The following is a 13,969-nucleotide window of genomic DNA, read 5'->3' as shown; positions in this document are numbered from 1 at the left end:
CTGTTTACTTGTGTGATAACTATATCAGTTCAGACAAGCTTAAATATTTGTGATGCTGTGTACATATGCAAGTCAAAGATACTGCCACATTTTCTTTTGAACTGGTCGCAGACGTCCAGATTTGGTTCAGTTATAAAACACTTGTTGGGGCAGAGCTGTTCTGCAGGCTGTGGCATACAGATGTAGAGGCAGCTCTGTGTAGGAGTGTACCTTCAGTCGCATACCATACTTTTTTCTTGTATTTGACAACATCAGGCTCGCTCTGGCCCCTTCTCTCTCTCACAGTGGTAAACATTTTGGCTGAGCTGGCTGCCTGCTCCAAACACCATGAAAAGCACTCTGCTTGTACTGTATGATCAATTTATTGTTAGAAATTCTGAATGTATATTTTAGAAAACAGAACAGAGGCAAAAATCTGGAAACACAAATAATTTCCTGTACCCTCTTTCCTTTTGTCTGTATTTATCCAGACCTGGATAATCAAATTCAGTACATTTCCACAATGTGATGTAAAACAAACAAATCCAGACTGAAAACTACAAAAAAGCTAAATTAAGCAAAATTGAAATCTGCCAATAAACAACCATTCCCTCTTCTCAGTGATCCACATGACACAGTATTAGTTCACATCAGCCGAGTCATCTCTCCTTGCAGGAGATTAGGTTTTCTTTTCCCACTGTACCTGCGTCACAAGTGACAGGACACGGTGTCCAGTCGCTGAAAGGCGTCATGATGCAGTCTTTCTTGCAGGGCAGCTGACACGGTCGCACCGTGCTGGGTCGAGGGCTGTCTGGACACCTAGGCAACAAAAGCACACACAGCAGGGTTTTAAAGTAATACTGCTGGGTACTCCTTACACACACCAAAACACACAGCAAGTCATCTGAAAACCTCAGAGGCACATTAAATGGAAATATGTCGATATACAGAAGTAGATTAATGCTCAGAGGATTTTCTGGGAGACACTCACCTTCCAGTAAAAAAAAAGAAAAAAAAAAGCATGAGACAAGAATAAAAATGATCTTTTTAAATCAACAAAAAGCACTTGTGACACCTCCTGAACTCCTCACCTCCTCAAAATTGTCTAAAGACCAGATAAAACCTGAAACCATGGTTTGGGTTTCAGGTCGTTTTAACCCTGCAGGAGGTTTCCTATTCCTGGTTTTACTTTCCAAAACCGCAACCTAGGATGACAAGGATATCCTGTAATGTAGCGCAGTATGCTCAAATTAAATTCTGGTGTTGGTTAAAGGCACTTTACCACCTACAGGAAGCAACAATTTGAGTACAGCGTGTGCTGTGGAGCAAGAGGTGCTGGCAACTGCAAGATGAACATGCAGTGAGAGGAAATTAACACACGTTTGTGGAAGCCACTGCACGCTGAGATCATAAAAATATATGATCATGGGTCTTTTATTACTGTGATTTTACGATGTTGATCTATTCAGTACACATGGCATCTATTGCACGTCTCAGGGATTCCTCTTCTGTGAGGTTTCTTCTATTTGTTCCCTGTTAAAAGGCTTTTTTCTGGAGTGTTGCCATGTCTGAATTGAGTTTCTAAGGAAGGAGGGTGCTGTATGCTTAAACAGAATGTGAAGCCCCTTGAGGCAAATCTGTGATTTGCGATAACAACACGGATAAGAGCAACATGTTTTAGTCATCGCTGCCTGATCACTGGATATATATGTTCATCTGAGTTTGCGGTCATTCAGTTCAATTCAATTCAATTTTATTTATAAAGCCCAATATCACAAATCACAATTTGCCTCACAGGGCTTTACAGCATACGACATCCCTCTGTCCTTATGACCCTCGCAGCGGATAAGGAAAAACTCCCCCAAAAAAACCCTTTAACGGGGAAAAAAAAAAAACGGTAGACACCTCAGGAAGAGCAACTGAGGAGGGATCCCTCTTCCAGGACGGACAGACGTGCAACAGATGTCGTACAGAACAGATCAGCATAACAAATTAACAGTAATCCGTATGACACAATGAGACAGAGAAAGAGAGAGAGAGAGAGAGAGATGCAGGTAATGACAGTAGCTTACAACAACATTATTGAAAGTAATAATATTATAGTTATAGTTCTGGCTACTGCGGTACAATATGTTGAAAGTATGTATTAATATCTGGCAGTATACAAGTGTGACAATAGTCATATGTGTATAATAACAGTAGAAGTATGACTAATGACTAATGATGGCAGCAGCAGCAGCAGGAGGCATCTGGCAGGACCACGACAGCAGCACAACCACACACGTCATGCTGTCCAGGCACCGCTGTGATATGAGTTAATCTGAGAGACAGTGGAGCACAAAGGCTCCGGAGAAGAAGCTGAGTTAGTGACATCCAGAATGGCCGAGTTAGAAAGATGCAGTAATAGAATACGAGAGAGAGAGAGAGAGAGAGAGAGAGAGAGAGAGAAGGAGAGAAGGTGCCCGGTGTATTATAAAGGGGTCCTCCGGCAGACTAGGCCTAAGTCAGCCTAACTAGGGGCTGGTACAGGGCAAGCCTGAGCCAGCCCTAACTATAAGCTTTATCAAAGAGGAAAGTCTTAAGTCTGGTCTTAAATGTGAAGACGGTGTCTGCCTCCCGGACCGTAACAGGAAGATGATTCCACAGGAGAGGAGCCTGATAGCTGAAGGCTCTGGCTCCTGATCTACTTTTGGAGACTTTAGGGACCACGAGTAACCCTGCGTTCTCAGAGCGCAGTGTTCTGGTGGGATAATATGGCACTATGAGCTCTCTAAGATATGATGGAGCTTGACCATTAAGAGCTTTATAAGTTAACAGTAGGATTTTAAATTCAATTCTGGATTTTACAGGGAGCCAGTGCAGAGAAGCTAAAACAGGAGAAATATGATCTTGTTTCTTAGTTTCTGTTAGTACACGTGCTGCTGCATTCTGAATTAGCTGGAGAGTTTTTAAGGACTTACTAGAGCTACCTGATAATAGAGAGTTACAGTAATCCAGCCTTGAGGTAACAAAAGCGTGGACCAATTTTTCTGCATCTTTTCGGGTCAGGATAGGCCTAATTTTCGCAATATTACGCAGATGAAAAAATGCAGTCCGTGAGGTTTGTTTTAAATGAGAATTAAAAGACAAATCTTGATCAAATATTACTCAGAGGTTTCTTACAGTAGTGCTAGAGGCCAGAGCAATGCCATCTAGAGAAACTATGTCATCAGATAAAGAGTCTCTGAGTTGTTTGGGGCCAAGAACAATAACTTCAGTTTTGTCTGAATTTAACATCAGGAAATTGGTGCTCATCCAAGTTTTTATGTCTTTAAGGCAATTATGGAGTTTAGTTAATTGATTACTTTCTTCTGGCTTCATCGATAAATACAACTGAGTATCATCCGCATAACAATGGAAATTTATAGAGTGATTTCTAATGATGTTACCTAAAGGAAGCATATATAGAGTAAATAGGATTGGTCGAGCACAGAACCTTGCGGAACTCCAAAACAAACTTTGGTACGTAAGGACGATTCATTATGAACGTGAACAAACTGAAAACGATCAGATAAATAAGATTTAAACCAGCTCAGTGCAGAACCTTTTAGGCCAATTAAGTGATCCAGTCTCTGCAGTAGAATTTGATGGTCAATTGTGTCAAACGCCGCACTAAGATCTAATAAAACAAATACAGAGACAAGTCCTTTGTCTGAAGCAATCAGAAGGTCATTTGTAATTTTAACTAGTGCTGTCTCAGTGCTATGATGCACTCTAAATCCTGACTGAAATTCCTCAAATAGATTATTATCATGGAGAAAATCACACAGCTGGTCTGCGACTACTTTCTCAAGGATCTTTGACATAAAGGGAAGATTAGATATTGGTCTATAGTTGGCTAACACCTCTGGATCCAGGGTGGGCTTTTTTAGTAGAGGTTTAATTACAGCTACCTTAAAAGACTGTGGTACATAGCCTGTTAATAAGGATATATTGATCATGTCATGAATACAAACTATTTCCTCTGGCAACAATCTTGGCATTCAGAGTAAAATTTGAACTGTTCCCAAACTATGTGAGCACTCTGTCCACAGAAAGTTGAACTAAGTGACTTGCAGATCTCTCAAGCACGGGGGTGCTCAATGTTTTGATGACTGAGTGCCAATTTAGAGAGCCAGCACATCATTGAGAGGCACACAAAGTTCAGGATGTGTCAGCTACTTTCACCAAGCAGTCCCACACAAACCCTCTAACACTTCAATGCTTACCATGCTGAGCAATTCGCTCAGCTACTACATAGCTTACATGTGTCACACTTCGTGACTTACTACAAGATTTGTGAAGACTGACTGTTGGGCAGATAAGTCTCATTGAAACTGTTTAACTGTCATGTGTGGTCTTCACCCACAAATTTGTCATAGGATTTATTATCGGTCTCATGATTGCATTTAATATTAAATTCCTTGAGCACTGAATTCACTTGTTTGCAGATAATGCAGTTCACTTTATCTGTCCCCTGAGGTCTGATGAAGTAAGAGTTGATCCATTTTCCTTGAAATCTTCTTTTCTCCTCAACCATAATTTTTTTTTCTGTGGTGGCTTCTATATCACTGACACAATAAACTGCTGAGTTGTCCACTGAAATCCAAAACTTCAGCACTAGCATTGATGACAGAACATAGTTCCGGTAACACTTGCGAGGTGCCAGTTGTCATTTCTAACCTGATCAATGCTTTGTAGGGGTGCACAGTTTGATGCAGCAGCTAAGTGGTGGATTAAATGTAAGCTTTTGGATGATAAAGTATTGAAATGGACCACGAATATTAAAATATAATGCATGCATTTCATGTCATGCTCAGTGGGCCAGACAAAATGATTTTGAGGGCTGCCATTAGCCTGCAGGCCGAACTTTGAGCAACTATGCTTGGTGCAGAATTATACTGCAACCAAGTGGGATGGTAAACATTAATGTGACACAGTATGAGCTTTATATAGTGCAAACATTATGCTGTGGGATTTCTAATAACTGAACTAACACTTTTTGAAGCTCTGGAGCAACTTTAACTGAAATATGGACCGTTCACCATCCATCCATTTTCATCTGCTTAGCCAGAGTTGCAGGGGAAGCAGGCTGAGCAAGGTACTCCAGACATCCCTCTCCCCAGTGATTCTTTCCAGCTCCTAGGCCAGATGAGCTATATAATCCCTCCAGCTTGTTCTGCATCTCCCCCGGGGGCCTCCTACCAGTTGGATGTGCCCAGGAGGTGTCCTAATCAGATGCCTGAACCACCTCAACTGGCCCCTTTCGACACAAAGCAGCAGTAGCTCTACTCCGAACTCCCTCCGGATGTCCGCGCTCCTTACCCTATCTCTAAGGCTGAGCCCAGACACACTACGGAGGAAACTTATTTTGGCCGCTTGTATCCGCAATCGCATTCTTTCGGTCATTACCAAAAGCTCATGACCATAGGTGAGGGTTGAAACATAGATGGACCACTAAATCGAGAGCTTTGCCTTCTGGCTCAGCTCCTTCTTCACAACAACAGTCTGGCGCAGTGCCCACATTAGTGTGAACACCGCACCGCACCAACTATCCATCTCATTCTCCATTTTACCTAGACTTATGAACAAGACCTTCAGATACTTGACCTTCGCTTGGGGCAGTAAATCTCTCCCAACCCACAGGGGGCATTTTACCATTTCCCAGCAGAGAACAATGGCCTCAGACTTGGACGTGCTGACTCTTATCCCCGACCAGTGCATGCTAGATGTTATGGTAGGATGAAGCCAAAAGAACCACATCATCTGTAAAGAGCAGACATGCAATTCTGAGGTCCCCACAGTGGACCCCTTCCTCCCCCCCGCTGCCCCTTGAGATCCTGTGCATGAATATCAAAACTCTTCTACTTCAACTCAGCACCAATAACTTTCATATATGTACAGACAGTCTGGAGCCAACTGACATTTAAAATAGTGACTGCTTGAGATATAAACCATGTTTTAAAGCATTAATAAATATCACTGTAGAGGTCTGGCACACCAACCATCTGGGTATTGCTTGAATACAGAATGTAATTATTCTCGGCACAATCTAGGGCAATAAAAACTGATGAAAACCTTCGTAATCACATCCAGTTTACGACTGATGTATGCCATCTGGCTCACGGTGCTTGAAAGATATAGAGAAGATGTGGTCATATCCCCCAACAGATCCATGTACAGAGGGAATGTTGAGCAAGTCTACAGGAGGACGTTTTATATTTATCTGTCTCTGCTGAGGAAACACTCCAGAGTTCCTTAAGGGTAAAGCCAGCAGACTAGCAGACCGGCCTCGGGACAGAAAGCCCTTGTTTTAACTGGATTCTGCTATCAGTGAGTGATAATCCTTTTGATGGCACAGAATACAGGGTCAAGCCGAGGTTTTTCGAACAAGGGTTATGGTTAATCTTCAGTCATTTAAGCACCTAGGGTCCCCTGTGCATACCATCGGGCGAAGATAAATAGGTCGAGATAGACCTGCTGGAAGACATCTTGTAATCTGATCTCTGCAACACAGCATCCCTGGTCTTGCAGCAGGATGTTACTGCTCTTTCCTCATCCTATGGCTGACACACAGATCATCTGGGTCAGGTTTAATGTTGCTAAGAATGAGCGCTCTCCTCTGGGCGTTCCATACTCGTTAGCATGGTGTTATCAGGGAAGCGATAGGGAGCCTCACAGGGAAAATGTAATAATGTAACAGCGACACAAGGAGAGATTTATTTTTAATACCAATAGACAGAGCTAAATCCCTCTCGAGCGGAACAAATCCTCTGGTGTCTTCATACAAGTGAATGGTCCCCAGGAAAAAAAAAAAAAAAAAAACAGCTGCCGGATGCAGCAGGAGGAGGACACATTTACATTTTCAGCCTTCAGCTGATGCTCACGTCCGTAAAGAAGTGGATGAACAGGTGTCTAGCCTCGAGGACACTTCAACAGGACGCAAGGCTGTTAAGATCCAACCCATGGACCTGAGTCTGCAGAACAATCTCTGCACTGGTGCTACCCAAGATATTATCATGTACATATATAAATGTATTTTAACTCTGAATCGTCTGCAGAGATCATGAGGCTCTTTATGATGAGAAACCTGGCAGAGACTGCAGTGTGAAGGCAAAAATAAACAGCACACAGAAATCTGTAAGATCTAAATGCAATCAAAGTATATATAGAACAGATGGAAAAGCAATTTATTATATAAGCAATCCAATAAGCAGGAGGCCGATATCTAACCTGCAGGTCCTCAGCAAAACAAGATTAACACAGCTTTTCATTATTTTCATTATGGTTTGTCACGAGTTCAGTCTTTAACAGTTTATAATAATTTTAATCAGCCTCAAACTACATTGCTTTCTGTTCCACAAGAAAGAGCAGCGCAAGCTAAAGGTCCAGTGTGTAAGATTTAAAACAGGGGTGTCAAACATACAGCCCGTGGGCCAGAACCAGCCCTCCAAAAGGTCCAATCCGACCCACTAGATGATTAGGCTAAGAGCTGCCAAGAGCAAGCTTAACAGTGAGTGGCTGCTTCATGTAAAATGCTGCTTCAGAGGCTTTTCACCCTGACCAGAATATAAAAACACCAAACAACTATAGATATTTGTTACGTGTCTGTGTTTTGAGCCCGCCCTTTGTTTTGTGTTTTCCCCTTTCTTTTTTCAGCGTGCAGCTGATCCTCATCGTTCCTCATCAGCGAGGGTATAAATGAATGAAGGAGGAGTAATGCCAGTGCCAGTGGGCCAGAAGGCTCTGACAATTGCTTGTCTCAAAGACGTGGGTAAATAAGTGAGAGTTTGGTTAAGTGCTGTGATATTTGGTTGGCTGTGTTTAATCTTTTCTTTATTTTGTGTGTCCCTGCTACAGGCGATCCAGTTCCTTTTTGGAGCTCGTTTTTTGTTGGTGGTCCCTTTTTCCCGTTTTCATTGTAAATAAAGTTCCTTTAAAGTGCCGATCTGTTTTGCTTGCCTTTTTCTTTCCTCCATTTCACCGTGTTACTCCCCTCTTCCCCCAGACCTCTGGCGAGGATGTAACAATACTGAACATTGCAAAATACTGTCAATCAGCAGCTTAAAGGGAAATTTCGGTTTATTTCAACCTGTCTCCTATCATCCTAAATTTGTTTCAAGTGACTAGTGACATAAAAATAATAGTTAGCATGTTAGCCGTTAGCCTAGATATAGCCGGGGCGCATATTAAAATGTAAGTGAACGGGCAACCTTCAAGTGCAAAGTTAGTCCACTAAACAAGCTTTTTTTCCACAAAGACCGCCTCATATTGTTAGGATAAATGTCAGAGAACATATAGAAAACGACATGTAAACGTGTTGTCTTACCTTACCGGTGTGGTGCCATGTTTGGTTACCGTTTAGCTCTGCTTTCCAAAGCGCGGCCGAAATATCGCGAGAACAAGCAGCGATCTCATACGCTTTGCAACCTGCAAAACACTTTCTGTGTGATCGGGGCTGAATTCAGTGTTTTCAATGAGTAAAATCACATAGTCTGCTTGATTTAGAGGGGAGGAGACCTCTGTGGATAATTCAGCTGTAACCTCTTGAACATCTGAATTGGACAAAAAAATTGAGCCCACATTAAGTTATCACAGGAAATAGTTTGCAATGTCCATCTCTGACATGCCAAATAGTGTTGGAGAAACACTATTTATTAATGTGAAACTGCTTTATTCCACTTTTAATCACCAGGTCCATTTGTTTTAGAGAGGAAGAGACCTCTGAGGGGATCATTCAGCTCCCAGTAAAAACATCCTGAACAATGAACACTGAAGGAATTCTAACTAGGAGAAGTTTGAGCTGGTTGTAATCCTCATATGCCATTAAATCTCCCTAAATCTTACACACTGAACTTTTAAATAACTCTCCTAATCAGATTGTTGATCAATTATAAGGATATTGAGGAATTTCCCAGCTAAATTGGCTAGTAAGAGGATTAAAGCCATCTCAAATTTGATGCTAATAGTAAACCCTGAACAAGTATCCCAACAATGTTGCAGCTGACTGTGCTGGAACATTAATATTTCATATCAAACAAATGCAGAGCAGAATTTCTGGAATTTATCTAAGCAAGTGAGAAATCTCTCCCTCTAAAGTGCTTCCTTTTTGTTTCTTTATTGGTTGTTTTTTCATGTTGTGAAATGTAGGATGACTTGTATGTGTTTCTAAAAGGACTACAGATGTTGTATTTCTTTTGTGTATTGATTCTCGATTCCTTGAAAAGTTGCCTTAGGCACAGAAACATCTTTCCGCATCATGAGAGATCAGAGCACTGAGGCAGCAGTGCTATTAGATGATGTGACTCCAAGAGCTCTTTGACAAAGAGGGGATTAAACCTTTGACCTTGTTAAACTCCCTCTGCTACTCAAAAATGGTAAATGTCTGAGCATGAGCTGCAATTTACCACTTGTGTAAGATCCTGAAAGCACACGGGTGATAAAACAATGTTCCTATTTAGATAAAACACCATCGTTAGAAAAAATACAGCTTGACTTCTGCTTTTGATCCCAGCAGAACACACCGTGAATACCAAACTAAACCGTAGAGGACTAAAAGACTCATTTGCGAAGTGCAGACTGCTCGCCTTTTAGTTTTCACCTTCCTAGTGTTGCCTCACACATACACACAAACACAAGCAAATGTTCTGGAAAGAATGCACTTACCAGAAAAACAACAGCATTAATTGCTGGTTCATGCCTGAAACAACTTGTGTTTGCTGAGAAGTGACTTCTTATGGTCAACTCAATCAACGGACTAATCTCTCAGTAGCAAAGAAAGAAGTGGCGTGATGTTGTTGTGCCAAAAAACCTCTTAGAGATGAGGTCCGGGTAGAAGATTGAGCGTGAAAAGACACTTTGACACAGAATACCATTGTTCATATCCTGCCTGCTTCTTTTTAGCCACCAGCTTGATCTTTCCCTGTCCTTGACTGAGCCTGTTCTGTATCAAACCTTACCAAACCTTAACACAGTGGACAGACCACATTAATCTTTTTTATGATCATTTTGAAGACACTGACAAACAATGTCTTCTCAATAGTTGACGTCAGATCAGAATGTAGGTCATCTTGGACAAACATTACAAACAACACATTTTGTTGTTTTATTTAGGGACTTGGTGGCTGCTCCACTTTTATTGAAGCTGCAGTCACAGCTACACATGTGGGTGGCTCCAAATTTCCCTGGAAACCAGACAAATATGCAAGCTCGTGTTTATTTGCTCTGGCAGATGCACCTGGTCCCCCCTGTCCTTTGGACCAATTCCAGCGACTTGAGATCTGATGGGCCAATCACAACTGTTTATCTAATACGGGGCGTGTTTGAGGCGATGACTCAAACAGTTTGGTCCTTTTTCTTTTGCTGTCCAAAATATTTTAGTAGAGTGAGCAAAGACGATTTAGTCTACGCACATTAATAATGGCCATTGGAAATCAAGAATGAACTGAGGGGTTCCAGACATTGGGCCTTTTCCAACTCGTTCTCATACCATCTATTCGTTTTCATCTGCTTATCCTGGGCTGGATTGCAGGAGCAGCAGGCTGAGCAAAGTACTCCAGACATCTCTCACCCCAGTGACTCTTTTCAGCTCCCCCTGGGGGATCCCGAGACGTTCCCTGGACAGATGAGATATGCAATCCCTCCAGGGTGTTCTTGGTCTGCCCCCGGGGCCTCCTACCAGTGGGACGTACCCAGAACACCTCCAACAGGAGGTCTCCAGAGGGCATTCCTGAGGTTTCTACCATTCCCCCCTTTGGGGGAGTTTTTCCTTATCCGCTGCGAGGGTCCTAAGGATAGAGGGATGTCGTATGCTGTACAGCCCTGTGAGGCAAATTGTGATTTGTGATATTGGACTTTATAAATAAAATTAATTGATTGATTGATCCTGATCAGATGCCCGAACCACTTCAACTGACCCCTTTTGAAGCGAAGGAGCAGCAGCTTTACTCCGAGCTCCCTCCAGATGTCAGAGTTCCTCACCCTATCTCTAAGGCTGAGCCCACCTCACAGAGGAAACTCACTTCAGTTGGTTCTATCCGTGATCTCATTCTTTCAGTCACTACCCAAAGCTTGTGATCGTAGGTGAGGGTTGGGACATAGATGGACTAGTAAATCGAGCTTTGCCTTCTGACTCAGCTCCCTCCTCACCACGATAGTTTGCATTGCCAGACCATTCTCATACCAACTCATCAAATACCACCACTTTGTCAGTGGACTTACATGTCAGAATATGACGCACTAGGTACCCTCCTGCATCAGTTTTGGATGTTCAGGGATGGCATGTCAATTTACGCTTGTTAACATGCATCGTCTCTTTTCATAACACACTTCTTTTTTTACAGGAAATGTACATGTCTTTTTCAAAATAAACTTGCAGTGTAGTTAAACACTTCATGTTTAGGTTTACTTCCTTAAGTTTAGGCAACAAGAGCACATGGTTATGTTTAGAAAAAAACATCATGGTTTGGCTTGAAAGAACTACAGTTGTTACCAACCTAATGTAATGTCATGTGACAGATGTCACCAGCATAGTATGTCACACATACTAGCACACTACATTGTTAACAAAAAACCTCAATTGACTTTTGGTTTCACACAGGAAATGACCAGCATGCTCCCGGGTGAAAGTCTGAAAGTCTGTAGTTTGTTTGACCCACCCACCTCAATTACCACCTGCTGCATAAAGACTTTCTTACCATCTATACTATGGTAGTTGCCAGTGGTGTTAAAACTCAATCATTAAAGGTCTTTGAGTTTTTGTGAGTTAGCCGCTACCACGGCTAATTCTGTTATGGTGAGGTGGTCACAGACAAACTGAAATTTACACTGTACAGTTACTACCAACTGACAACTTATCTGCTAATGACTCCACTGCTCCGATCACCAACACCCGTCTGCTCTGAACCTAGTCAGCATCACTCTCTCTGTCACTAAACCACACACATACTAAACACTGAGGCGTCCTGTAATTGGTTCAAAAGTCTGAACCATTAAGAAAATAAACAAAGAAATTATACCAGAAACAAACCAAACCATGATTGAACTATTTGACCTGGACCAAGACCATCTCTTTTTGTCAGACTAGGGTTTAGCTGTTTGATCAGGACCGTGGTCTAGGGGAGGTTTCACACCTTTCATTTCAGATCAAACTGAAAAGTCTGGACCAGACAAGGTAGGTTTGAAAGGGCCCTTAATTTGCATCTGCAGTTTGGTCTGGTGATGTCAGACTAACTCCACATGGCTTAAACGGCTTCCCTTTGTTCCAGGCTTCTAACTCAAAGTTGGGTTTCAGAAACCAAGGGGACATTTTTCAATTCTTAGTTGATTTTTGAGAAACACCTCAAGTCAGTTATTAAGTCCTGTTATTATTCAATTAAGAAACATTACAAAATATGTCCCTTGATATCCTTTGAAAGCAGCTGAAATGAATTGTGTGCAGTTTGCCTCCTCTCATCTCACTGTCATGCACTAGATTCTTGTTTAAAGCCCAGAAGCCGTAACAAATCTACAATTAGGTCAAAATTGAATTTCCAATTTTACAACAATGCTGGCTTTGTTACACTGGCTTCCTGTTATCTTTGGGATTCAATTTAAAAACTGTCTAATTACTTCATAATTTACTTGCACAATTTAGCTCCACCATACATCAGTAAGTCGCTGAGTCCATTTAGGTCCACTTGGCCTCTGAGGTCAGGGGAACAAAGATGTGATGACCGAGCTTTTTCTTTCCTGGCTCCAAAATGTAAAAAAAGCAGTCTACCTCTGAGAGTCAGCAAACTCTGTTGAGTGTTTAATCATCTCAAGAGTTTATTCCCAAGAGGCGTTTATTGATGCCTCCTTGCTCATCTGTGATTTAAATATCTTAAATGTCCTTTTTTGATTGTGAAGCAATTTGTAACCCCGTTTTATTAAACTGCTGTGTAAATAAAATTTTACTCACTCACTAAATTGATGTCAGTGAAATAAACAGCTGTGACATTTATGAATGAGCTTGTCACAGTAGATATGTGATCATTTCATATTGAAGGGGAAACAGCCTGTGTTTACTGGTGCACAGGCCTCTGGTTTTAAATCCTGATGCTGGTCCTTTTTGTCTTTGAGTTAAGAGTCTGGGTTATGCTGTACGTATTTTCCCTTTCTCTCTCTGTCTGTGTCAGTTTCCTTTAAACTAGAGACTCTAAATTAACCATAGGTGTGAATGTCAAGTGTGGCTATTTGTCTATGTGCTAGCCTGTTTACAGACTGGTGTGAGCTGCATGCTGGGATTGGCCCGAGGCCCAGGAGAGGCTAAATAAGATCAGTTGGTGCAAGAAAGGATTTGGTGGATGGTTACTTCTCATCGGCAGTGAAGTCTCCATATCTGCAGAATTATTACTGTTTTAAGTTTTCTTTCTTTCTAATATCTGTTTTCAGATCAGTTTAGTTTTAGCTAGTTTTCAGAGTGGATTTGCTTATTTCAATTTAGTTTTTATTAGTTTCAGTATTAGCTTTAGTGTTTTTTTTATTATAACAAATACCCCCCAAATTATAATATGTTGGGTATTCGTTAGGGGCGACATTTAAGAAGTTCAGAATGTGCATTTCAAAACAAACACAATAGTTTGTGAAGGCAGTTGTCTCACAGTCATGTTAACATCACAGTCTCAATAAACGTATGCACAGATGCCTCCTCATGTTGTTGTGTTAACAACTTTGAGGAAATTGACAAAGACTAAATCTACTGACAATTCATGCATATTCTTATTTTATTTTAGTACACAATATCGTTTGGGTAAGTGTGATGGCCGTGTCCACAGCAACACAAAAGGTTGAATGATTCCCATACTCACCCACACCATCACCACATGTTCAGTTACCTTTAATCTAGAGTCACTTAAAACTACACACAACACCAGTTTGCTTAGTTTAAAATTCATCAGCACTTTGACAACGGGCTGTTTTCTAGATGACGCCCACACATTTAGTTTACATT

General features: G+C 41.5%; 1 protein-coding gene across 1 annotated transcript in view; it reads right to left on the bottom strand.

Moving 5' to 3' along the window:
• Positions 1-13,969, bottom strand: part of LOC125893947 (thrombospondin type-1 domain-containing protein 7A) — a 239,557-nt gene that overhangs the window by 87,006 nt on the left and 138,582 nt on the right. Inside the window, exon 9 of the mRNA XM_049584960.1 lies at positions 683-798. Within this exon, the coding sequence (XP_049440917.1) occupies positions 683-798 (116 nt within the window). The remainder of the gene's footprint in view (positions 1-682; positions 799-13,969) is intronic.

The sequence above is a fragment of the Epinephelus fuscoguttatus genome, linkage group LG8 (genome assembly GCF_011397635.1).
Source record: "Epinephelus fuscoguttatus linkage group LG8, E.fuscoguttatus.final_Chr_v1".
Classification (NCBI taxonomy): Eukaryota; Metazoa; Chordata; class Actinopteri; order Perciformes; family Serranidae; genus Epinephelus; species Epinephelus fuscoguttatus.
This window is presented reverse-complemented; position numbering and strand designations above follow the sequence as displayed.